A 24,733-nucleotide genomic window follows, 5' to 3' on the forward strand; every position below is an offset into this window, starting at 1 on the left:
ACTTTGAAAGGACGAGTCACCTAGCTTATGCTCATGCGATGCAAACGTTGATTACAAGATTAGGGTTGTCAATCCTAACACGTAACTCCATAAAGCTCCTAAAACCCTTGAAAAGTCCTCACTCTCAATTAACAGTACCGTTTTAAGGGAAGCTAACTGTAGCGTCTACTAAGTGAATCTAACTCGCTAGAACTCTCTCACAGTTATGAAGCAAGCTATATTAAATCATACAAGATTGTGTCACTCAATCATGCAGTATCAAAACTACTTAGGGAAGAAACAAAGTAAAAACAAAACGAATATTAAATAAAAAAAGGAATTGTATAACCAAAGTCGTTACCAACACATCCCTAGAATCCTATGAGTTTAGTTACATGATGAAATAAGCTAAACACATAGATTGAATGGAAGACAATTTGAACATAAAATTAAAGCAAATAAAACCCGTAGGTTGAATCCTTGTCGTTCTTGATGTTATGTAAATCCTTCTCCAACTCCTTGCACAAGTGAACTACGCTAGCTCTTGATCTCTATGAATTATTTTGCAAGTAGAAGCTCTCCATTTTTTATGAAGCTTGCGGTCTTATTTATAGGGGAAAGCCAATCCTTGTTGTAGAAGGAAAAGATCTTCAAAATATGGTAAATCTTGGAGCAAATCTAGGCTTCTCTGATTCGCCGCCTTTCTCTTGCGGGCCACCGCACCTTGGCCGGCGGTCGCTTCATTGGAGTCCAGAGAGTCTGTTTCTCCGGCGGCGGACCGCCGCATGTCTTCCGGCGGTCGCCGGGCGAGACTTCTCTTCCAAGAGTATTTTTCCGAGGCGGACCGCTGCATTGATCTGCCCGTCGGGTGCCGGCGGTCGCCGGTCGCCGTCTGACTCCAGATTTCCAGAATTTACGTTTTGGCTCCCTTTTTCAGCTCAATTATGCACATTTCTCACAAAACACGACAAAAATACCAAAATAGACAAAATATGCGAATAATGGACGTGTAGAGTGACTTTGACATCGAAAACAGACCAAATAATGGCCTTAAAATAGTGCAAAATCCGAGCGTATCAATAGCATATATTACTAGCTGAGTTGATAAAATCTCTTCTAATATTGGACATACCCACCCTTAGGCTTAAGTTTTCTCACTTACTCTGGAAATGTGATCTTGTAATCTGTGTTAAAACAGTTGTCAGTCAGTCAGTCCACTAGCCTATTTTAGTAGCAAACACCCTTCTCTCCATTCCTATCCTTCCCTTCACCTTCTGCTGCTATTCATCTCTATCTCTGCCACACCTTCCTGCATGAGCCTATAGGAGAGTCAGGCTGGCAGGCAGGGACGGATCCACCTTAATATAAGGGGGGGCAAATGCCCTTCCTCAAATATTATTAACATATGCTATTTTTTCAATTTTGCATTTTTTTTTTAAATTTCTTTATATTCTTAAATTTCCCTTACATATAATTTTGGCCCCGTTCATTTATATTCCTGGCAGGGGATCTAGTCCTTTTCCAATCCATATTGCAACAACTCTGCCACATTCCCTCCAGACCTCCCAAATCTTGATGCAGTCTTTATCTTCCTCTAAGAAAGCTGCTACTCCTGGCATTAGACCTGCTCACGGTTCATGAACCGGCGGTTACGGTTCGGAACCGCCAGTTTCGGATTTGGAAAATATGAAACCGGAACCGATCCGTGAGGCTATTTCACAGTTTCGGTTTCGGTTCCAAACCGCCGATTTTTGGACGGTTCGTAGCGGTTTAGGTTCGGTTTTGCGGTTTTTTTCTTTATTTTTTTTTGCCATGTAGTTTGAAATTATAAAATAAATTGAAACAAGAAAATAGATAGTTTAAATTGAAACAAATGAGAAATATGAGACAAATAGAGAGAATTGAGAGATTGAAGAGAGAAATTCTTGAACAAGAATGGGATGAATGTAAGTAAGAATAGGAGGGAGTATTTATAGATAAAAATGGAGGGAAATGAGATCCAATTTGAATTTTAAATCAACATTTAAATAATAAATAAATAAAATTAAAAAAATAGTGTTTTGTGCAATCATTTTTGAAGAGTGCAACCATCACACACCACCAATCAATTTTGAAGAATGCATATTCATATTTTGAAGACTACATAATCATACGTAAAAAAATGGTGAGATTGCATTAACTAAATTAATTGAATTGAATTGATATTGATTAACTAAAATATGATCAACAATGCCAATGAACCAATCAATTTTGAAGAATGTATATTCATACATAATCATACTTAAAAAACGGTGAGATTGCATATATAATGCTTTTATATACGAAAATAGTGCAACATTAATGCTACTTTTGATAATTACAAATTTTGATCTCATTTTGGTTTCCGTGACATTTTGTGCATTATTGCAACAAAGCACCCCTTTTCAATTTTTAGCAAAATAGATGTGGAATAACTATCAAAATGTATTAAATGTGATTAGTTATTTTGAATCATTTCAGTCATTTGAATCCATTCCAATGAATAGTTATTCCTATATGTAATTAAATTATAATTGTGAGAGAGAAAAACAACATGATATACAGAAACAACTATAAATATTCACACAAGTCTAATGTTCACATTTAAAAGTTCAAATATAAATCACGTTCCCTTCTTAATTTTGGTAGAAATCAGATCAATATCAAATCAATATTAATTCATGTTGAAACCGTGAAACCGGCGGTTAACCGGCGGTTTGGAACCTTCCGGAACCGGCGGTCGGTCGCGGTTTCGGTTTAAAAAATTTGGAACCCGAACCGAACCACAGTTCTAAATTTCACGGTTTCAGTTCGGAATATTTCTCGCGGTTTTGGTTCGGAACCGTAACCGACGGTTACGGTTTCAGTTTTAACCGCCGGTTCGATAAACCTTGGGCAGCACTACCTGGCATCCTTCAAACTCTGCACTCATTGCCACAATCCCACCTCAAATCTCCACTCACAAGTCCCCTCTCTTCATGATTTTAGTAATCATGCAGCTAAATTAACAGAATCACAACTTAACCCTCTCTTCATCAAATAACCTTAATGTGATTTTAATTCTTGCAGCTTCTTTTTACATAAACGGCACAACTAATACTAATACACAAGTAAAATGTTCTTATTTTATCTTACTCCAATATTCATTGCATATATTTAAATCCATCATTTTATTCATCACTATTAGTTTAAATTATTAATATATCTTGATTCTTGAACATAATTGACTATATTATGATAGTGTTTCCCATACACCAAATACACAGTAATGTAGGTGAAATAGCATCTTATTTGTGTTTGTTATGAACCCATTATTTATGGGTCAATTTTAGTTTTTTTTTATGGTGGTGGTTTTTTTTTTGTGATTTCAGTTTAAATATTCAAGGTTCCTCAGCACAAGATCCTATTCCACGGTTTTATTTTGGTCTTATTTATGGAAAAACTTTTTTATAACTAGTGGTATATATAGCGTTTCCTTTTCTGACTAACACTATTTAAAATTATTTTATTCTTTCTAATGTTCATAAATTACGCTTTAAAACTTGTGTTATCCACGTAGAAGAACTATTTTCTACGAGTGAAGTTAGAGTATTTCATAAAATTCTTCTATTTTGTCTCCATCTTTCAAAATTCTTGGAATGCGGTTTTATGATGAAATTCTTGACAAAATTGTTTTGTACTATTATTAGTTTTTTTTATAAAATTGTATTATTATGTACTGTCGATTTGTTAAATCGTATGATTTGAATATGAATATTTCTATAAAAAAATGTCTACAAGAAATTTTCATATTTTTGTCTCTATATATGTCAAAATTTGTGGCATACATATTAAGTTTTCTTGCATTTGAAATTTGAATTTATATGCATATATGTCAAAATTCGTGGCACACTATATTTTGTTTTACCTTATGCCATTTAATTATACACGAACTTTCTTATGAATTTCATCTAAAAAAAATCTGACCATTTTGATCTGCTGTCAAAATCTTGATCTAAGTTGAGTTTCATTTAAACATAAAGAAACATTCATGCCTAATTAAGTTGTGAAGATTAATGCGCGCGTCTCGAGATAAAACTCTAATATCAAAATTTATACTTCTTCCCTTCTAAGTTAACTGCAAAAGGAAAATGTCACTTTTTTTTTTTGCCGTAGTACGATTTTTTTTATCTTCGCGTTCGGTTGCCAAGATTAAATCCCATTATTAAAGATGTATCATGTTTGGTTCATAAGATTGAACCCTACAACTTAATCACAGATGGATAGTCTCATGATAATTAGTCATAGCCTCTCCCCTCCAACTAAAATAATCCCACAACTTAATCCTAAATGGATAAGCTCATGATACTTAGCCATGACAACCGAACGCTACCTTAATAACTGCACTTCCGCAAAATTAAGCTGAAATCCACCTATGATTTAATCTCAAACACATGCAACAAATAGTCAAACAAAATTAAATCCACTAATTAAAGACGTACGATTTAATCTCAAAAACAATTTTAACATCATCAAATTCAATTTCATACTCCCTCCGCCCCCTATTAGGAGTCACTCTTTGACCGGGCACGGGTTTTAAGAAATGTAAAAAAAAGTTGGTTGAAAAAGTTAGTGGAATGTTGGACCCATTTTTTTATATTGGTTTTATAATAAAATGTGAGTGAATTGAGTTAGTGGAATGTGGGACCTACTTACTATTTATGGTAAAAATGAAGTGTGACTCTTAATTGGGAACAGACCGAAATGGAAAAATGTGACTCTTAATGGGGAACATAGGGAGTATAATTCTAATTCCATAAACAAATTTAACATCATCAAATTTAATTCCAATTCAATTTTAATTTTGTGCACCATACAGACCCAGAATAACCAACACTAACCACTGATTTGATTGTCAGAGGATTCATGTGGAGAAGTAATATTCTAAGTCTAGGAGGATCTTAATTTGATTGCCCTAGGATTCTCGTCGTAATTCCTTGTTGGCTCCTTAAAATAAAACATATTGTCCATCCTAAAGCATCCACAATGGATGCCCGATCGGGCTCGGGCGTGGTCGGGCATCCATTGCAGCCCTCGGTCACGCCCGAGCGCGACCGATAGTTCGGTCGCGACCGATCCCAAGCCCGATCAATCGGGTGTGAGCTCGGGCGCCCATTGCAGAGGCGCGCCCGAGCCCGATCTAAAAAAAAATTATAAAAAAATCAATTTTTAAATTAAAAAATCGATTTTTAAATTAAAAAATCATTTTTTAACTTGAAATAAAAAAACTATAATTTCACAACGATCCGTACCAAAAGACGGATCCGTGAATTAGTGAGCAAGTTTTGCATTTCTTGAGTAAACCTTTTATATATAGGTTTTCAACTCTAACTTTCATCCTGACTTCGATGTGTGACAAAAGGTAGTTTTATAGATAGGTTTTCAACTCCAAATTTCTTTGTGATTTCGATGTGGGACAATTAGTTTTACACTTAAAAGAGAGTTTTTTTTTTGCTTTATGTAAACATTTGTTTGATTTCATTACATAATCTAGGTTAGCCTAATGGTAAATGTATCTTGTTAAATTATAGAGTTTGTGTGTTTCAAGCCCCAAACTCAACATATTTTTTTTTATTATACTTCTCTCATTTTATTTGATTAATGTAAGTGTTTTATTTAAATTTATTGTGTTCTATAATAGTGTATTAATTTTTGCTATTTTTTATTTGATTAAAATTAAATATGAAATTTACAAATTCTTTTTTAAAAATTAAGTAATGCATTATTTTCATTTAATTTAGTATTTAATTTTTTTTATCTAAATTAAATTTTTTTTATTTATAATATGTGAAAATATAAAAAAAATTATTAAACTTAAAATGAGAAATGGATAAGAGATAGGGCATCTACTAGGGCTCCACCATTGTAGAAAGATAGGGTATGTTGATGTGGTAACCACTAAATAGAATTATGATAGGTTATTTCACAACCTAGAATTTAATTTCTAAACTGAGATAATATTTACAACTATATTTTTGCATATGTGTTTTGAAATATGTCTTATGTGTTGAATAGTATTCAATTTTATGTGGAAACAAGTTGTTAATAGTGTCAAGTCTTTAAATTGTCGATTATAAATTTTGACACACGTGTGCTTTGGATAATTATCTAATGACTGATATCATTGGAGGAATGAAATTTATTATACCTCGCATTTCATTATTTGATTAGTTACCGACTAATAGAGGACGCAAAATAATCTAAAACTGAATTGTAGCATTTCATATTTGATTAGAAAAAGGAGAAATAACAATAAGATATTTGGTAATTTTCTTGGAGTTTAAGTCATACAAATATACAATAGTCTTATTTATAACTAGTCTCAACAATGATACATAATATTAAAAATATTAAAATAGGACGACCCATTTTGAGAGTATTAATAGAAGTAAGTTTTGTTATTTATAAATATTTCTATCGCTATTTATATGAGATGGTTAAACACACATATTGGATGATTTATGATCTCCATAATATTGAGATTGAATTTATGTACTCCATATGATTTACGATTTATAATAGCTAATGATTTCGAATTTTATGCCGTCGAAATAGAAATATGTCAATATTATTGCAATTTTGTGTAATTTAGTGTGACCATAATTGTGTTTAAGTAATTAGTTTTCTTATGTGAAATATGTTCTTGTTAAATAGTAAGGTCACAAGCTAGATGTACTAAAAATGATAAGATAATCAATTAACTTACCAAAATATATAAATGAATTATTTAGATTAGGGATGTGATCATATATTTTTTATGGATGAAAATATATCATTTTTGCTAAAAATTATGTTTATGCTAAATAACCAGCATGTGGTTCCTACTTTTAAAGTATTAGTTTTATAATAAAATGTGAGTAGGAATGAGTTAGTGGAATATGAGGTCCACTACCAAAAACGGTAAAAGTGAAGTGTGTAAAATTATATGGGATGACCCAAAATGGAATACTGGGTAAAATTATGTTGGATGGAGGGAGTATTCTGTTTGTATAAAATGATTATGCTATATAAAATGATATTCTGTACATATAAAAATGATGTCAAACACAAATGATATTCCGTATGTATAAAATGATTATATTCTATAAAATGATATTCTGTATGTATAAAAATGATATCAATATAAACAGCGGCGGAACTACACAGTGCCAAGCCCCCGCGCCAGCGGGGGCTTGCCCGGCACCAGACCTTAAATTACCCTTATACCGTCGTGCTCCGACCGATTTCCGCCCCGGAGCGAGCCCTGACTCCGTCACCTGTTACCTGTAAATTCTGCAATTGAAAATTGGGGAAGAAGCTGTTACGCGATTGAAAATTGGGGAAGAAGAAGAAAGTGGGCTTATTTGTTTAGGCTTTTTATTTTACAACTTGGGCTTTTCATTTGGGCCTTCTAATTTAATAAACTAACTAATAGTGCCAGCCCTAGCTCTAAGTCCATACACAATTGGCCCAAATTTTCTCACGCCTGGAGCTGGAGATTCGCGACTTGTGAGACAACGCTCTCGCTGCTTCTAATCTGCTAGAGATTTCCAGCCGCACCTTTCACGATTCAGGTAAGAATTGAATCAATTGACGGTCCATGGGTGATGTATATCAAACTCGATATGCAATTTAGGGCTTAGTGCAGCAGCTTGGCTCGTTTCTCAGATTTTATGATTCAATTTTCAGTTTCTCATTTTTTATGTTTTATTTGCATAAAATGTAATTAAAATTTGTAGTACAGTAGTAAGTCTCATGTTTCTATTCCATGTAAATTTTTTTCCCTCAATGTCTTTAAATTTAATTTGTATACAGATTGCAGTAGTGCCTACTTTATTATTGTATGAATATATATTATCTAACACTAAGAAATCTTATTGTTATTGATTGTAGTTATGTATCGGTATTTTTCCAAAAAACCAAGGAACGATTCAACTACTACAAGTGCTCCAAATGATAGTAGTATTTCAATTCCAAGGAACAATTCAACTACTACAAGTGCTCCAAATGATAGTAGTATTTCAATTCCAAATTCGATCATGAACCAAGAAAGAATTAATGTTTCAAGTGTTGAATCTAGTGTGGATAACATAGATCGTGACCCGGGAAAGCGGAGACCTATTGCTGAGTATGAAGTTCAAGATAGGGATCGCATCCGAAGAGAATACATCTCGAAGGGACCTTTCCAACCAAAAGGCCATGTCTTTAAGAAAAGCTCATTTGGTAAGGAGAAAAGGAGTTTCCAATGTAACTGGTTTGAAAGACATGCTTGGTTGGAGTATAGTGTGGACAAAGATGCAGCATTTTGTTTTTGGTGTTATCTTTTTAGGCCAATTAACGACAATCGGTTTGGCGATGATGTATTTGTGAGCACAGGGTGTAAAAATTGGAAAAAGGCTCTTGCTATTTTTAGAGAACATAAGGGCTCAGTTAATAGCACACATGATCAGGCCAGAATACTTTTTGAAGGATTTAAAAATCAAAGACAAAGTGTTGGATATAATTTGATGAAATTTGATAAGGAAGACGAAGTCAATTATCGGATTCGTTTGACTGCTTCTTTAGATGTGACTCGAATATTGTTGAAACAAGGGTTGGCTTTTCGAGGACATGATGAATCATTGGAGTCTGAAAATAGGGGAAACTTTCTAGAGATACTTGATTGGTTACGTGACCAAAAACTTGAGGTAGCAGCGGTGACATTAGAGAATGCTCCTCGCAATAATCAGATGGTTAGTCCTTTAATTCAAAAGGAATTGACAAATTGTTGTGCTGTTGAAACTACAAAAGTTATTTTGGAAGATATTAAAAATCGTAATTTCTCTCTTTTGGTTGATGAAGCGCGCGATGCATCGATAAAAGAACAAATGGCTTTGGTTCTCAGGTATGTTAACAATGATGGAGAGATTGTAGAAAGATTCTTGGCCTTGGTTCATGTCACCGATACCACAGCAAAATCTTTGAAGGAAGGGATTGACTTAGTATTTGCTAAGCATGGTTTATCTTTGTCACGATTAAGAGGTCAAGGTTATGATGGTGCATCAAATATGCGGGGTGAGTACAATGGTTTGAAATCACTTATATTGAATGAAAATCCATCTGCCAAGTACGTTCATTGTTTTGCCCATCAGCTTCAATTAGTGGTGGTAAATGTTACAAAAACACATGGTGCTGTAAGCGATTTTTTTACTATTGTCACTATGATTGTCAACACATGTGGATCATCTTGTAAAAGAAAGGACAAGCTACGACAGCTCGAGCATGAAAAACTTGTCGAAGGTATAGAAAGTGGAGAAATTAAAAGTGGAAGGGGTTTAAATCAAGAGACGAGTTTAAAGCGACCAGGCGACACTCGATGGGGGTCACACTTCACTACTTTGCTTCGTTTGAAAAGCAAGTGGTCGTCAATAATTGAAGTGCTTGAAAATGTGTTTGAAGATGGTGCTAATCCTGATAATAGAGGTATATCAAAAACATTGGGCATGAGGATGGTGAGTTATGACTTTGTTTTTATTCTTCACTTGATGATAGAGTTGCTTGGGACAACGAATGATTTGTCAACAATTCTACAACTTGGGGATCAAAATATCGTTCAAGCTACATCTTTGATTGATACAACCAAAAGGACTTTGCGAGATTTGAGAGAGAATGGATGGAATAAATTCTTGGGACATGTCGAAGAGTTTTGTGTGGCTAATTTTATTGACGTCATTAGTATGAAAGATGTCATCAATCATCGTGTGCGTATGAAGCGGGATGGGCGCGTTACTAATTATCATCATTACAAAGTGGAGATTTACTGTCAAGTAAGCTTCACATTTTTTTTTCTCAATTATGATTGCAATTGATTATCATTTATCAATTAAATAATTTAGTCAAATTTTTTGTATTGTTAGGTTCTTGATTTACTTACTCAAGAGATGGAGAATCGTTTCCCAGAAATAAATTCGGAATTGCTTACTTGCATGAATTGCCTTAGTCCAAAAAACTCATTTGCTAGCTTCAATGTGGACAAGTTGGTTCGTCTTGCAGAACTTTATCCGGCTGATTTCTCATCTATTGAACGTATGTCTCTTCCATATCAACTTAAAACTTATATCAATGATATAGTTGATAAAGTTGAGTTCTCCAACATTGAAGATTTGGGAAATTTAGCAAAGATGTTGGTTTCTACCTCAAGAGATAAAGCTTTCCCGTTGGTGTACCGTTTGATTGAGTTGACACTGATCCTCCCGATTGCAACAGCTTCTGTCGAGAGAGTATTTTCTTCCATGAAACTTATTAAGACAGATTTGCGCAATAGAATGGGAGACGAATGGATGAATGATATCATGGTGGTATACATTGAGAGGGGAATTTTCAAAAAAATTGGAAATGAGACTATTCTTCGGCGATTTCAAGACATGGCGACTCGTCGAAAACAGTTATCATCTAGTGTGTCGTAAAAGTTGAACAGACATTACATGTAAAATTAAATATTTTAATATATATATATTTATATATTTTTTTTAAATTTCAGCCCCGGCTTGTACAATTTTCTGGTTCCGCCACTGAATATAAATGATATAATGTTTGTCTAAAATGAAATTTTAGCAAAAATAATATATATTTCATCCATAAAATAATAGGTTATCAGGTTATCATTTTAACGCATCCCATTTAGACAATATCGGTTGATCATTATGATAGGAACATATTTTTCGTTCAAATTAGGTACACTAACCTTCACCGATTTATTAAAAATATTCAACCGTCATTTATGCAGATTGTTGTTTTATGCAATACATGTATGGATTTATTATAGAAGAGATAGGTAATATTGCCACTCTTGGGAATGAAGAACGTGTCTACAAATCATTCACGAGATTTGCGATATATTTGCATGTTTATGGCTTTTTTTTTTCTCCTGTCGATGAAGCAATTATATGCTGCCGATGAAGCTATTATATGGTCTACGAATGAAGTCAAAAGTTTTTTGAGTTTATGATCTTGGGTATGCTTGTTGTGTTGCTTATGTCGAGTCTTGCTTGCGTTGCTCCACATATTTCAGCCGTATGTTTAGTTAACTGTTTTTATTAAAATCCAAGAGACAGATCCCCTTATTTGCATCTCTCAGTAGTCGGCATCAGTGGCGGAGCAGGATTTTAACGATGGGGGTTCATCTAAACCAGTGTTCCTACTATGATAATTATTGATAGATACACTGCCAACGAAAAAAAAAAAACAACTTTGTCGAAAGAGTTTAAAAATATATTTTAAAAAATTATTAAAAAAAAAGAAAGAGTTAAATTGAATTCTAAACCATATCAATTTAAAATGTAGAACAAAAAAAGTGATATAAATAAAAACACATAAAGTATAAAATAGAAAAATCAATATAAAATATAAGATTTCTTTTATAATAATTTCTCTTGTGACAATCGAAATCTCAAGCGTATATAATAAAAAATGCTTTATTTTGTAGAATCAAACTCTTAGTCAACTGTAAAACAAGAAAAATAAGGGGAAATATAGTTGCACGAAGAATAGTAAAAATTGAATAAAACTTATAAATGATGCCCTTGTTGGGTATCGAACTCAAACCATCATTGACTCACTGTGGATGGTTGAAAAATAAGCCAACTGAGCTACTGATGTTCTAATAAAATCAGAAAATGTTTGGTAGTATAGTATTTTATGATGTTGATTGTTTTTAATAAATAAGCACATTTCAATATCAAATCTTATCAAATCTTTGACATATCCCAAATCATTGAAAAGAGTACAACATGAATTAGAAGTTTGATTAAATAATTTTCATGAATATAACAATTTATCACTATAGCACAATCGAGAATGCCATAGACCCTCATCCTCAAACAAGACAAGAACCCAATTATTCTATTTATTTTAAACACCCCATGGTGGAGGGTTCGTGGGTCCCTCAATCCCTAAATATCATAACTCAAGGAGGTACAATACTTGGCCACGCCCAAAAGTGACGTGCCGAAAGATACACGAACAACAAATACCAAAGCCACAGGAGGCACGACACTTATCTACTCTAAGGTAATGAATCAAGATCCGGGGTCGACAATCGTCATACCATATTTCGGTGGCCTAGTCCAATTTGTTGTTCCGAATACGAATGTTGGGGTAGCCCAGTTTCTCCATATAAAGCAAATAAACATATACTAGTAGATATCATAAATAAAGAATCATTGATCCTCTTCTCTCTTCCCTATTGTGGAATGAGGATCACCAAATACAAGAGGAGGAGATGAGTCTTCTCCGCCGCAATGTGGCATATCCGGCGGCGGCGGCAGCATCTTCTCATGTGGGAGTTTCCCATCCTTCACAATGAACACCATTTCCATCCCCCATGTCAAGTGCCGCTCGAAATGACAATGCATGTACCACACTCCTGCAACATATTACACACGAACTCATCTCAAAAGACCAGTCAATTAATAATAATAATAATAATAATAATAATAAAACGCATTTACTCTATAAACCCCACATATGTTCTTGCATACCTGGATTGTTCGCCTTAAATCTTATAGCGATCCATCCGTTTTTAGGCACCGCGATGGTTTCCATCAACGGCGGGTCGACAAGGTTATAGTTGGGCGGATCCCGGGACTTGTTGAAGTTCCCTAACCCGGAACCGACAACGTAGAAGCTGTATCCGTGTAAATGCATGGGATGGTCAACGCCACCGTTGAAGTTGATGCCTTGGAAAATCACTTCCACCGCCGTGTTATACTCCAACATACGAACCGCTGTTCCGAACGCGGATGGTCCCGCTTTCTTCCCCACCTGTTGTGTGTAGTTGTAAGATGTTGGCGGGAAGTCGGGGAAATCAGCAGTGTAAACTCCATTAATCTGTTTGTAATAAGCTGTGAGAATGTCGACGTTGCTCGGAAGCACAAATGTCAAATTGTTGACGCTCGCGTGCACCCTGAAGGGTTCGAAGCAAGAAGGTTCGGTACAGGGAAACACGTTCACTGAGAGAGTGTAGAAGAAGGTTTCGTCGACTTCCTTAGGGACGTCCACGTTGTTGCCTAGGCTCTTTAGTTGCTCTGTGAAGCCGATCGTTGCAGCCGTCTCGTTGACTTCGGGGAAGGACGGAAGCAGCGGTGATGGAGGCGGAGTGTAGTTTCCGACATACTCGATTATTCCAGTGGCGGGGAATTTCTTCTCGAATTTCCTGACAGTGGCGTACACTCTGGCCGCCATGTAGTAATGGCTTGGCGGCTGGTTGGCTTCTAGAAGCAAATCTATGGTTTGGCCTGGCGAAATCGCTACATAATCTGTATGTAGCGGTTTCGTGTAGGCGCCATCGATGCCCACTACGGTGAAGTTGTGGTTGCCGATTTTGAAGAACATTTGGGTTTCCATCACACCGTTAATTAATTTGATTAGGTACCTTTTCCCATATTCCACTTGCAATTTGTATGTGTCTGCACCAAAAATGAATAAATTAATTGTTTAAATTTTTACTATTACAGGTTTGAGCTTGTGACAATAAATTTAACCTTGTTTGGAGCATGGATAAAAATCGCCGGGTTGGCCGTTGATGAGGATGGCATCGGATGGTTGGGGATCTACTCCAATGGCCAGGAATTCCTTGTACACTGTTTCAACCTTAGCATTCCACCAGTCTCCTGCAATATATAAGTGTGATTATCTCAACAAATTGAATTAATTTACATACAAATATTGAGATACTATACCAATGATTATGGGAACATGAGCATGAGGCTTGGGGAAAGGATAAGTCTCCCTCGCCGGAGGTAGGATGACAATTGCGCCGTGGACGGTACTTCTCAACCAATTGTTATGAGCGTGCCACCACAATGTGCCTTCTTCGTCGGAGAGGATCATCTGTTGGGTAAAGTTTTTGCCGGGTTGAACTGGGCACTGGGTCACATAATTGGTTCCATCCGACCATGGATATCTTGGCATTTTTACTCCATGCCTGCATATAATCAACTACCATTCATATATAATTTCACTAATGCTCCATTACCACATATATAAGATTTTGAGGTATCGTATTTACCAATGGATTGTTATATTTTGATCGGAATGATTAATAATATCGACTGTGACAAGATCTCCCCTCCTGGCATATATGGTTGGCCCCGGGAATTGTCCGTTTATAGTGAGCAATGGCTTTTTGGTGCATAGCCTTGCGTGATCAGAATTTACCACCTGAAACAAGTTCAAATTTAGACCAATTTTTCTCGAATGAAAAGGTTAAAACTAAGAAAATCAATTTATTTATATACTTACTTCAAATCTTAAGCTTCGAACTGAAGCATTGGCTTGCACTATGTATCCAAGCACAACACCTAAGAAGCACAGAATGAAAACCTTCATATCAACAAAATTTATTTTGAGCTTTTAGTAGTTGTAAGTTGATATTGGATCCATCATTTTATATATGTTTGATTGCATCAAATAAAGAGCGTCAGTTGACTTTTTCTCAGTTGCAAACACGTGCATGAGTCACGCTAGTCAGTTGACTTTTTCTCAGTTGCAAAAATTATATGCTATTTTGTCATTAATTTATAATTTTTTTTAAATATCCTTTCATATGCCCATTCTTAAATTCTTAAAATATATATATATATAGATTTTTGCCCCACGAATTTCTGGATCCGCTAGCTGTTTCCATATATATATATAGCCAACCATTAAGATCGTGGGAAACACAATACAATATTCTAGTAATATAGGAGTAATATTACTAAAGTTAATAATATAGTAATATTACTACAAGATTCTAGTAGATCTAATTGAATTTACAAATACAATACTCCGTATTTATTTGAATATTTTATAGTTGGCCTCACTACTTAATTTGTGGTAGAATGACTGATTTCGTAATCGGACATAGTTGCAAAAACAAGAGGGGGAAAAGACCAAGAAGAAAAAGAATTTGATAAGAAATTGATAGGAAAATGTTTGATGTAATACAATCGTCGAAGCTGAAAATTCACGGTCACGCAATGGCCTAATTTAGCACGAGACTTGCAAAGCAAGAGGAGTGCTGATGCATAATGGATTTTAATGATTGAGTAGCGATTAACGTGAATCATACCAGTGGAACACTAATTCACAGATATGGCCGACACTTTTTTCTATATTTTAATTAATTAAATGCAGAATGAAAAGGAGGTTTTAACCTCCTACCAGTAAACATTACTTTAAATTAATTAATTAGTAATTATTGCCTTAATGCGATTAACGTGGAATCTATATTAGTCAGAAAATTGAGCTCATTTTTTTTATGTACATGGATGCAGCTGAGCTGTTTGATAATAATCTGCCTCTTAACATCATTAATTTTAAAAATATTACAACTCTTAGACTTGCACATGGAGGAAACATTATTTTAATGAAATATTTATACCCATTTCGACGTGAAATCTTTGACGAATCTCATTACAAAAACGACCTTAAAACAAAAACAATAAACAATAGAGGTGCACTTATGTTTACATATATAATGTAGGGTAACTGCTTTTAAAGTCATCAACTTTTTATGAATTCTGGTTTTAACCACGAACTTTAAAAAGTTCGTGTAATGTCACGAACTTTATTGTCGGTTGTCATTTTCTCATGTCAGGTTTTCCGGTCTGATTCAAACTGTTCGTTTCCTATTAAGACAATGTCCAAATTCTTTTATCTTAATATCATTATCTTCGTCTTTGAAATAGCTTCGCGTGGGTACCTTGTACGCCTCAATCGGAACTCGGATGAAGAAGTTATGGCCGTTATGAAGGTACAAGGTCGCACAAAGGTCACAGCCTTCATCAAATGGTCATAACTTCTTCATCCGAGCATGATCTACATCCAGAGCCTTCCCACATGAATAAACTCCACCAAAACCAAATCTATAGACATAATCAATCACGTGTTCGTGATGATTATCTATTTCCCAAAAATGTCCCTCAATGCGCCGAATCTTGAAAGGATCTGTTTCCTCGCCTGCCCACGCCTTGCGAGATATGTGACTATGCTGATAATGCAGTACAGAAGGATCTTCTGGTCCATATCGAGGCATCCTAATATATAATCAATAATTAACAATAATCAATAATTATCAACATAGAAAGCATAATTCTATACAAATATAAATCAAAATTTGATATTCTAACCATAAATCAGTATTTGGACACACATCCTTTTCTTTTCTAATAATATTACTTCACTTAAAATTAATAAAAGTATTGTAATAAAAGTATTGTATCCAACGTAAAATTCTCAATCAAATGAGTAAGAGTAGCAATTATTTTGTGTGAATGGACTATAGTGGATTTCCTCGCAATACTTCCTAGCAATACATAAACTGCATATCTTATTATGATAACATAGACAACACTCACATGCCACATTATACTATCTGCCTCCTCATTTTTGTATATATGAGTATATGTGATTTCAACCCACAAAATTTGTGTTGCAACAAAATTTGCATATTTGCAACACAACATAACCCAGCTTCAACAAAAGTAGAATCATGTATTTATTAACATAAATAAACTAATAGTCGTCATCAACCAAAATCAACCACATTCAATAATTCAACAAAAAATCAACCACATTCAATAATTCAAAACCAAATTCTTCCAAATTCAACACCAAATTCAACCATATTCGATAATTCAACGAAAAAATCAAGCAAATTGAATAATTCTACACCAAATACAACCAAATTCAACAAAACATCAACCAAATTGAATAATTCTACACCAAATTCAACAAAAAAATCAACGTAATTGAATAATTCAACACCAAATTCAACAAAAAATTTTCAAACCATGAACCCTAAATCTTATACCCAACTAAAATATACCAACAATAATCGAAACTAAGGGTAGAAACTTACCTGAAAACACTTCAAATTGGAATGAGAACAGCTAAATGTTGGATTAGGGTTCGATTTTCGCCGAGAGTAGAGAAGAAAAAGGAGGCGTGGAGGTTCGAATGAGAGATTCTGCGCGTTCTGGACTGAAATTTGAGTCCAAGGCAAAGATGCGTTTGCCTAATGCGTGTATAAAGAAACATGCATTCTGCTCATGCGTGTATTAATATACACGCATTTTGCTCACGCGTCTTTCCCTTCTCCGGAATTTTTTTTTTCGGGGTACAAATGGCGGATAGCAGCTTCCAGGAGGTTGTTTCTTGGAATTTGGCCCCTTCGTGCATGAGCCTGTAGGAGAGTCAGGCTGGCAGGGGATCTAGTCCTTTTCCAATCCATATTGCAACAACTCTGCCACATTCCCTCCAGACCTCCCAAATCTTGATGCAGTCTTTATCTTCCTCTTAGAAAGCTGCTGCTCCTGGCACCCTTCAAACTCTGCACTCATTGCCACAATCCCACCTCAAATCTCCACTCACAAGTCCCCTCCAAAACTGCTTTGCCTACAGCTCTCTCATGCACCTCGACTTGAGCTACAACATCACAATTCCATTGGAAACCTGATAGGCCTTCACTTTTGCTACAACAAGCTTCGAACCCTCCAGAAGCTCGAATATACTCACTGGATAGGACACTCCCAGCCCCTCAACCTCAACTCAGCTCTATGGTGATAATTATGCAAAAACCATACAAAATATCTAAGTGATGATTACAACAAGTGCGTTGTATACGGTCTCCATCGGTTGGTCTGCCAAATTTTGTGAAGCTAGTTTCTAATATTATCGCCACCCACTTTGTGGAGACAATAATCCTACAAAACAGTAAGTTCATAAGGGTGGACTTCTCACACAATAAATAGAATGAACTAGAAAGTGGTTCCCAATATTATCGCCACCCACTTTGTGGGAACAATAATCCAAAGGAACTACAAGTTTCATGGTTCAATCAGAATTTATGAGATAGCTTGATTTTGTCATCAGCACATGAACATTGTCATGGGAGTGTGCTGTAGAGATAAAATTCTGTAATGCTAAATCTGATGGTCGTGCTTAGGCAACAGTAGGCGGCCATGCCATGTTTTGTGGTCTCTGGACTATTCGTCGGTGTTGTGACCAGTAAAATTATCAAAATTTTAATGCGTATAAACCTCCTTTGGAAGGTACAATTTTTTTAATTTTGCTGTTGTAAGATACAAAATTGTTTTGTGGTTATTTGTGATTATGTATTGAGCATAAGTATGTGATAATAAGTTTATTTGCCAAATCTTCATAATGTCATTCAATATTTTGTCTGCGATCCTTAAAGAAACTCGAATGCCAAAATTGTGTAGACCGAAAACGAAAATAGATAAGATTCTCATCGCTGAAAACCTTGAGTTTATACTCACCGACTCATGTCCTCCATTTCCTCGACATAATTCCACGAAGAATGCTCGAGAATGCATTATGCATGTACTTGACAAGCTCTTTGAGGAATAAGGTCAAGCTATTTTCTTTTAAGTAGTACTACAAGTCTTGGTAAGTGACGATGAAAGATGAATATTAATAGAATCTGGCTAGATGATTCAATTGGAATGTCCTAGAGGGACAGAATGTTTTGAGAAATCTTTTGATCACTCAAATAATTTTCCGACTCAAGTCATCGCCTAAAGTAATAAGAAATGACTACTAGAAGGTTTAACTGAAAAGTGGAAAACTTCAGAATATTAGTCCTTATAAAACTGTGAGAGGAAAGTAACATGATAGATGACGAATTCATAAAGGCTGCATTTATCCTAAGTCCTAGTTCATTTGAACAAAAGACTAGATATGGAAATGGGAGTGTTTCATCAAAGTTTGTTTTAAGCGAGTGAAGATGCTTTGTAAGTTGGATTGACCTCTTTTAGAGAAGGACAATGACTTACATGACAATGCAACTTCTAAGTAAGAGATCTTGATCCAATTAGGTTTTGTTGCAGTGGGAGCTATTAATGTTCAACTATTGTTTTATGATTGATGTTTAAGGCATCATAGTATTAAAACAATAATAGTGCAACAAGATTGAGTATTAAAACAACACATCAACTTCTTAAATAATGAATGATATAGTATTTATGGCTCTTAGTCTTAAGGCCAAGAAAATACTTAGCAATTGTTCGAACTGATCTAGACTATCAAGATTTTAACAATTCGTTTGTTAAATAGCTTGAAAGTCGAGAATGTCTGTTTGATGCACTATGAGTTAGAATCGTTTGATTCAGTACTTATAGAAGTGCTACATAGAAAGACTAGCGAGTCTTAATGGTACACCATAAGAAGACGAGCAAAGTGTTTTGATCAGTAGTGGGAGTCTAATCTCCATTAACGAATCCAAGCATTCTTCTAAAGAATGAGATGGTTATGTAAGAAGGAATCGAAGTCTTTCTAAGACAAGTTTGATATATTGGGTAGTGGTGATTAATATCTAGCGGTGCTAAGATTGCTATTATGTTGAATCGTGCACGAGGTGAGTCTCGTTTGATAATGTCCTCAAGAGGAGCTCGAACAAGGTTTTATTATTCGGAAAACTGGCCAGTTTGAGTTTTATTACTCTATGAATAATAAATAAATGTTTCTTGCTAAGTCCACTCTTGGAATTAATAAGATGTTAATTAATTAAGTCCATAGCAGACATTAATTAATTAATGGACATTTATATCTTAAGCGCGAGAAATAAATAATATAAATAACGGAAACCCGGATTACTTGTAATTTCGGATTTGGATGGGGAGAGCTCAATATTACTTCTGTAGTGGCTGCTCGTAATATTCCAATATAAGCTTGTATTAAATTGTGGGTTCAATTTAATTAGTAAAAAACTAATTGGGGGAGCCCATATCCAAAACCTTCCATAGATTCCTGTCTGGGCCCAAAAGGAACTTAATATAAATAGGAGAATAAAGGAGACAGAATTATTTTTATTTCATTCACATGAAATTTTCGCCCTTCTCCCTAGGAAGGAGAACGAAATTTTCAGCTCCTTCTCCGTGAGGAATTTTCTGTCTTCTTTATTCGAGTCATAGTATTTTGATAAGATCGGCCCATCCTGATATCGAGATACAGTTCGGGAACCAGAGAGAAGATCTGTGGTCTAGTATTGAAGATCATCGTGGAGAAGGCGCGAGCAATCGTTGATTCTTTGAAGAATCAAAATCGGTAACTCTAAAACTTAGAAATCATGTTTAGGATTTATATTTTTCTAAGCATGATTTATTCGCGTTCTAGTATGCAATTATCTGTTTAACATGTGAATTGATTAATCGCATAATCGGTCAAATAGATCCGTATCTGATTTATTTGTTTTGTACAAGTCTTTCGTTGTGCAAGGGGCACCAAACCCCATCGTACTGTCATTTATTTTTCCTACCAGAAAACAAAAACTCAAGATTTCTTGATGCCATAATTAATTTAACAACAACTTAAGATAAATAATGGGTTAGAAATTTGAAAGGCATGTTGTGTTTAATTAAACAAGACCACTAAACACAAATTCAAATTTACTCTCTACTTTTCAAAATTGTTTCCCCACTTTCCTAAGTGGAGTATTACAAAATGATCATCTTCTGGTTTTGAATTGGCTCAAATCTATTTCCTCTCATTTCATGATATACAAATGAGTGACCAGTCATTTAGTACTTAAGTACCTGGGAATTTAATACCGTCAAAATCTTGGAACTTTCAACCCTTATCATAAACTCCAAGATTCTTGATATGGATGAATTAATTAACAAGATAGTTAAAAATAATAATGCGACACAGCATATCAAGGCATTATGTTTTTAGGGAGAAGAGAGAAAAAACACACCATCAACCTGATTCTACAACTTTGCTTTCCCATCGATCAGAGATGAATCAAAAAATAATAATTAAATACTATACCTGACCTTAATTAATATAATAGCTACTCTATTCATCCTCACTCATACTAATAATACATATGTAGACTGTCCCAACACTAGAAGAGTTCTGTGAATTCAAATTTGCTTTTTATCTTTTAACCATGGAATATATTTTATCATCTACATATTCTCAAAATTCTTCATTTTTCCTTTATGCAAATAACAAATCTGAAGATAATTGGTGAACTAAAAGAGACTGGTATTGTAACCGGAGTATCTGAAGCTTCTAGTAGAGTTGAGTGGTTCAAAACTAGTTCTTCTACTTTTGGGGTTGAGAATGGCATTGAAGCATTAAGTACATCCAAAATCTCCAAGGTAAGAAGCTCATAGAAAAATCCACTCTTAGACTTGTGTATTAGGATGTATGAATTTAAAAATGCATATGTATGCAAATGCTGGAAGTAATCTCAATTTCTGACGTATATTACTCACTCCGTCCCAGATAATTCGACCCAGCATTCTATTTCGAGCCGTACCACATAATTTGTCCCATTTCACTTTTTACCATTTTTGGTAGTGGAGAGACCCCATATTCCACTAACTCTTTCCTACTCATATTTTATTATAAAACTAATACTTTAAGAGTAGGACCCACATCCTAACAACTTTTTCAACTCACTTTCCATTATATTTTTTAAAACTCGTGCCGGATCAAAGTGTCCCAAATTATCTGGGATGGAGGGAGTATGAACTTCCCAGTATTAATTTTTTGGCTGGAATGTTGACAGCATTTATAGTATCTATAATTGTTCTGAAGCAAACTTGGAGGACAAGAAGGAGTTGGGAAATATATTTGGTTTAGAACTAAGGATAAGCTTAATGAGTGTAGAATATCTTGATATTTAAGTATGAAAATCCAAGATTCATCAATCCCTTATTATTATTAAGTACTTTCTAATGATCGACTGTCTTGTTATTTAATGATTTTAGTAATCATGCAGCTAAATTAACAGAATCACAACTTAACCCTCTCTTCATCAAATAACCTTAATGTTATTTTAATTCTTACAGCTTCTTTTTACATAAACGGACTCCCAGCTACTTCATTAATGAATTCCTTAACTACTGGTTGATTATAGCACAACTAATACTAATACTAATACACAAGTAAAATGTTCTTATTTTATCTTACTCCAATATTCATTGCATATATTTAAATCCATCATTTTATTCATCACTATTAGTTTAAAATTATTAATATATCTTGATTCTTGAACATAATTGACTATAGTATGATAGTTTATCCCGTACACCAAATACACAAAATATTGGGACATATATATTCGCTCCTGCAATTGCAAAATTTTTACATAAACAAATAAAAACAAGTCCCATATGGAGTAGTAATTTAGGTGAAATAGTGTCTTATTTGTGTTTGTCATGAACCCATTATTTATGGGTCAATTTTAGTATTTTTGATGGTGGTGTTTTTTTTTTTTTTTTAAATTTCAGTTTAAAATTCAAGGTTCCTCAGCACAAGATCCTATTCCACGGTTTTATTTTGGTCTTATTTATGATTTTTTTTTTTTACAACTAGTGTAACAGTCCGACATTTCTAGGGTATAATAAATACGCCGACTGTTAACTAGACGAACTTAAGGCGACAAGAACGTAGACTAGGGTTTCATTTAAAGTGATTTGACCAAGTATTTAATGAAGATCAAGGCACAAGTCAACAGCTTTAAATATGAAAAACAAGATTTAATAGCTAACATAGGCTAAGCTCAAAAGTCAAAGGTTTATTGTAGCTCCAACAAAACGCAATAAGTTCAAACCAACCAAAGGTAATAAGTTTCAAATATTCAGCGGAAGCATTCCAAGAGAAAGCGGAGCCATGTATGAGGACACGACTACACTCAAAATCCCAACCATCCATATTATTCGATTCAACCATCTCAACACCACCGACCGCCCGTCGCCGCTCAACCTGCACATAGGGAAAACGCATGCAGGGCTGAATATTTTAAACATACTCAGTGGACTAATGCCAAAACATTTTATAGTTATGCCACCCTTACCATAGTGAACTCGAGGTTTTGCATTTATTTAAAGAACAACATCGAGTATCACAAAATATTTCATGGACTGGCCAGTCAAATAATACCTCCCATTTTCTCATCAATTATCATTTCATATGGTGTGACGAAGTGTGGCCACACTTTCGCCCACGAGACCGGCCGACTAGCAAGGACGGCTCCCGATCTCCAGTGTACACTAGCCTGATAGGGTTTGCGGCCCTACTCAGACCCGAATTCGTTTATATAGCCCTTTAGCCTAATGGAGCGTACTCACAATCTAGGCATCAGGCACACACAATATCCAAAATAATTCATAGGCATGGCATAACAGTTTAATCCACCCTTATTTCTCCAACATCATAAATTTTGCATATAGAAGAGTTTAAGAATAAAGCCCACCTCGATTTCCTTCGAGTTCAAAAACGCACTTCTTCTTGTTATCACACCGGGAATGCGAACTATCACCTTTAGTTCATATATTTCAATAAGTCTCAATCATGGATCAAAATCATGCATGATCTCACGTTTCCCTTTTCCCATCGATTATTTTCAAAATCACCAATCAAAATCAAAGTACGATTATCATATCGTTTTTATTCACACAACAATTCCAGACAGTGGCGGAGCCATAAATTTCATCATGGGGATCCAAATTTAATCTTAAAAAAAATTACAGTACATAAATTAAATTATAAGATTCAAAATGTAAAAGTTAAATGTAATCACATTATAACATTTGTCTTCTATTCTTCATCTTCTGAAATCGCTGAATAATTGTTTCATTGGTAACTTTAACAAACACATCCTTTTCCATATAAGGAACTAAGCAACCATTCAACTAATGAAGAATCAACGGAAGAAAGTTTCTTAAAATAACGATCCATATACCTACAAAAATAGTCAACACTAATTAAGTTTGCAAAATATAAATCATACACAAAAAAAGATAAAGTTCATTTTATGTTTCACAACTAAAAGAATAAAGAGTAAACAAAATATACAATATGCTCAAATCTAAAATGTTGTTGTCACAAATCAAATAGTGTAAAACTATTAATACATACACATCAGATTAAGAATAGGGGTTAAAGAATTCCAACACAGAACCGCCATAGCCATTGAATTACATAAGCTATCTTCTTTCTCCCCATTTAAATTTTATGTGTACCAATTTAGAGCTTGAATGTGATTATTTAGGTCTCAATTTACAAAGCTATTGCAGTCCAACATAAAAACAACATATATAGAAAAATCAATTAAATTATATTTGAGTTTCAAAATATACCTAGTTTTAGATAACTAGATTTCAGATTACGATGCACAAGGAGTAGAACTGCGGTAGAAGGAGAAAACTAACTAAGAGGAAACGATTTATGGAGTATAATTTTGCTGAAAACTATTTTTAATATTATATATATTATAATTATAATTAGTGTGAAATTACTAAAATACCCCTAGGTTTTTAAAAAAAATAGTGGGGGGACCATGGGCCCCCCTAGCCCCACCCTCCCTCCGCCCCTGATTCCAGATTTATCATCAATTCATGTCACGCATGAGTGTTTCCCACACACAACACATATACACACACACAACACACGTACACGCCTACCGAGGCGTGCACACACACACGGTCACACACCCACACATGCATCAAATTTCACCGATTAATTTCCCCCTTCACTCGATCTAAATGCATGTGGACTCAAGAACACCGATTGATCGGTAGAGGAAGAGAAGATCAAAATAAAAGTAAATTTTCAATAGAACAATCAGTAGGAAACAAGTAGGATCTTGATTCTTCAACAAAATCTTGAATTGCAGCTTCAATTCTTCTCCAAAAGATGAAGAATTAATGGAGAAGGTAGAAGA

General features: G+C 34.7%; 2 protein-coding genes across 2 annotated transcripts; one reads left to right on the top strand and one right to left on the bottom strand.

Annotated features, from left to right (window-relative positions):
- Positions 1-8,054: 8,054 nt before the first annotated feature.
- Positions 8,055-10,460, top strand: LOC125220683 (uncharacterized). Its single transcript, XM_089059300.1, has 2 exons — positions 8,055-9,821; positions 9,912-10,460. Exons 1-2 carry the CDS (start codon positions 8,055-8,057, stop codon positions 10,458-10,460), a joined length of 2,316 nt encoding a protein of 771 aa, XP_088915426.1.
- Positions 10,461-11,869: 1,409 nt separating this feature from the next.
- On the bottom strand, positions 11,870-14,420 carry LOC125186850 (laccase-14-like). The gene is made up of 6 exons (XM_048083317.2): positions 14,296-14,420; positions 14,063-14,214; positions 13,734-13,978; positions 13,536-13,664; positions 12,534-13,460; positions 11,870-12,418 (listed from the first exon to the last, which is right to left on the bottom strand). Exons 1-6 carry the CDS (start codon positions 14,380-14,382, stop codon positions 12,213-12,215), a joined length of 1,746 nt encoding a protein of 581 aa, XP_047939274.2. The 5' UTR covers positions 14,383-14,420; the 3' UTR covers positions 11,870-12,212.
- Between the last annotated feature and the right edge of the window lie 10,313 nt (positions 14,421-24,733).

This window comes from Salvia hispanica, chromosome 5, assembly GCF_029641045.1.
Source record: "Salvia hispanica isolate PSC_SH4W2 chromosome 5, Shi_PSC_v1, whole genome shotgun sequence".
NCBI classification, from domain to species: Eukaryota; Viridiplantae; Streptophyta; class Magnoliopsida; order Lamiales; family Lamiaceae; genus Salvia; species Salvia hispanica.

Bases quoted from the DNA above. Each gene is read 5' to 3' on its own strand.
- LOC125186850 (XM_048083317.2), bottom strand. From the start codon at position 14,382: ATGAAGGTTTTCATTCTGTGCTTCTTAGGTGTTGTGCTTGGATACATA. The intron at 14,215-14,295 runs GTAAGTATATAA...AACTTGTTTCAG, and splicing joins TTCGAAGCTTAAGATTTGAA to GTGGTAAATTCTGATCACGC. The intron at 13,461-13,535 runs GTTAAATTTATT...TTTTTGGTGCAG, and splicing joins TTATCCATGCTCCAAACAAG to ACACATACAAATTGCAAGTG.
- LOC125220683 (XM_089059300.1), top strand. From the start codon at position 8,055: ATGAACCAAGAAAGAATTAATGTTTCAAGTGTTGAATCTAGTGTGGAT. The intron at 9,822-9,911 runs GTAAGCTTCACA...TTGTATTGTTAG, and splicing joins AAGTGGAGATTTACTGTCAA to GTTCTTGATTTACTTACTCA.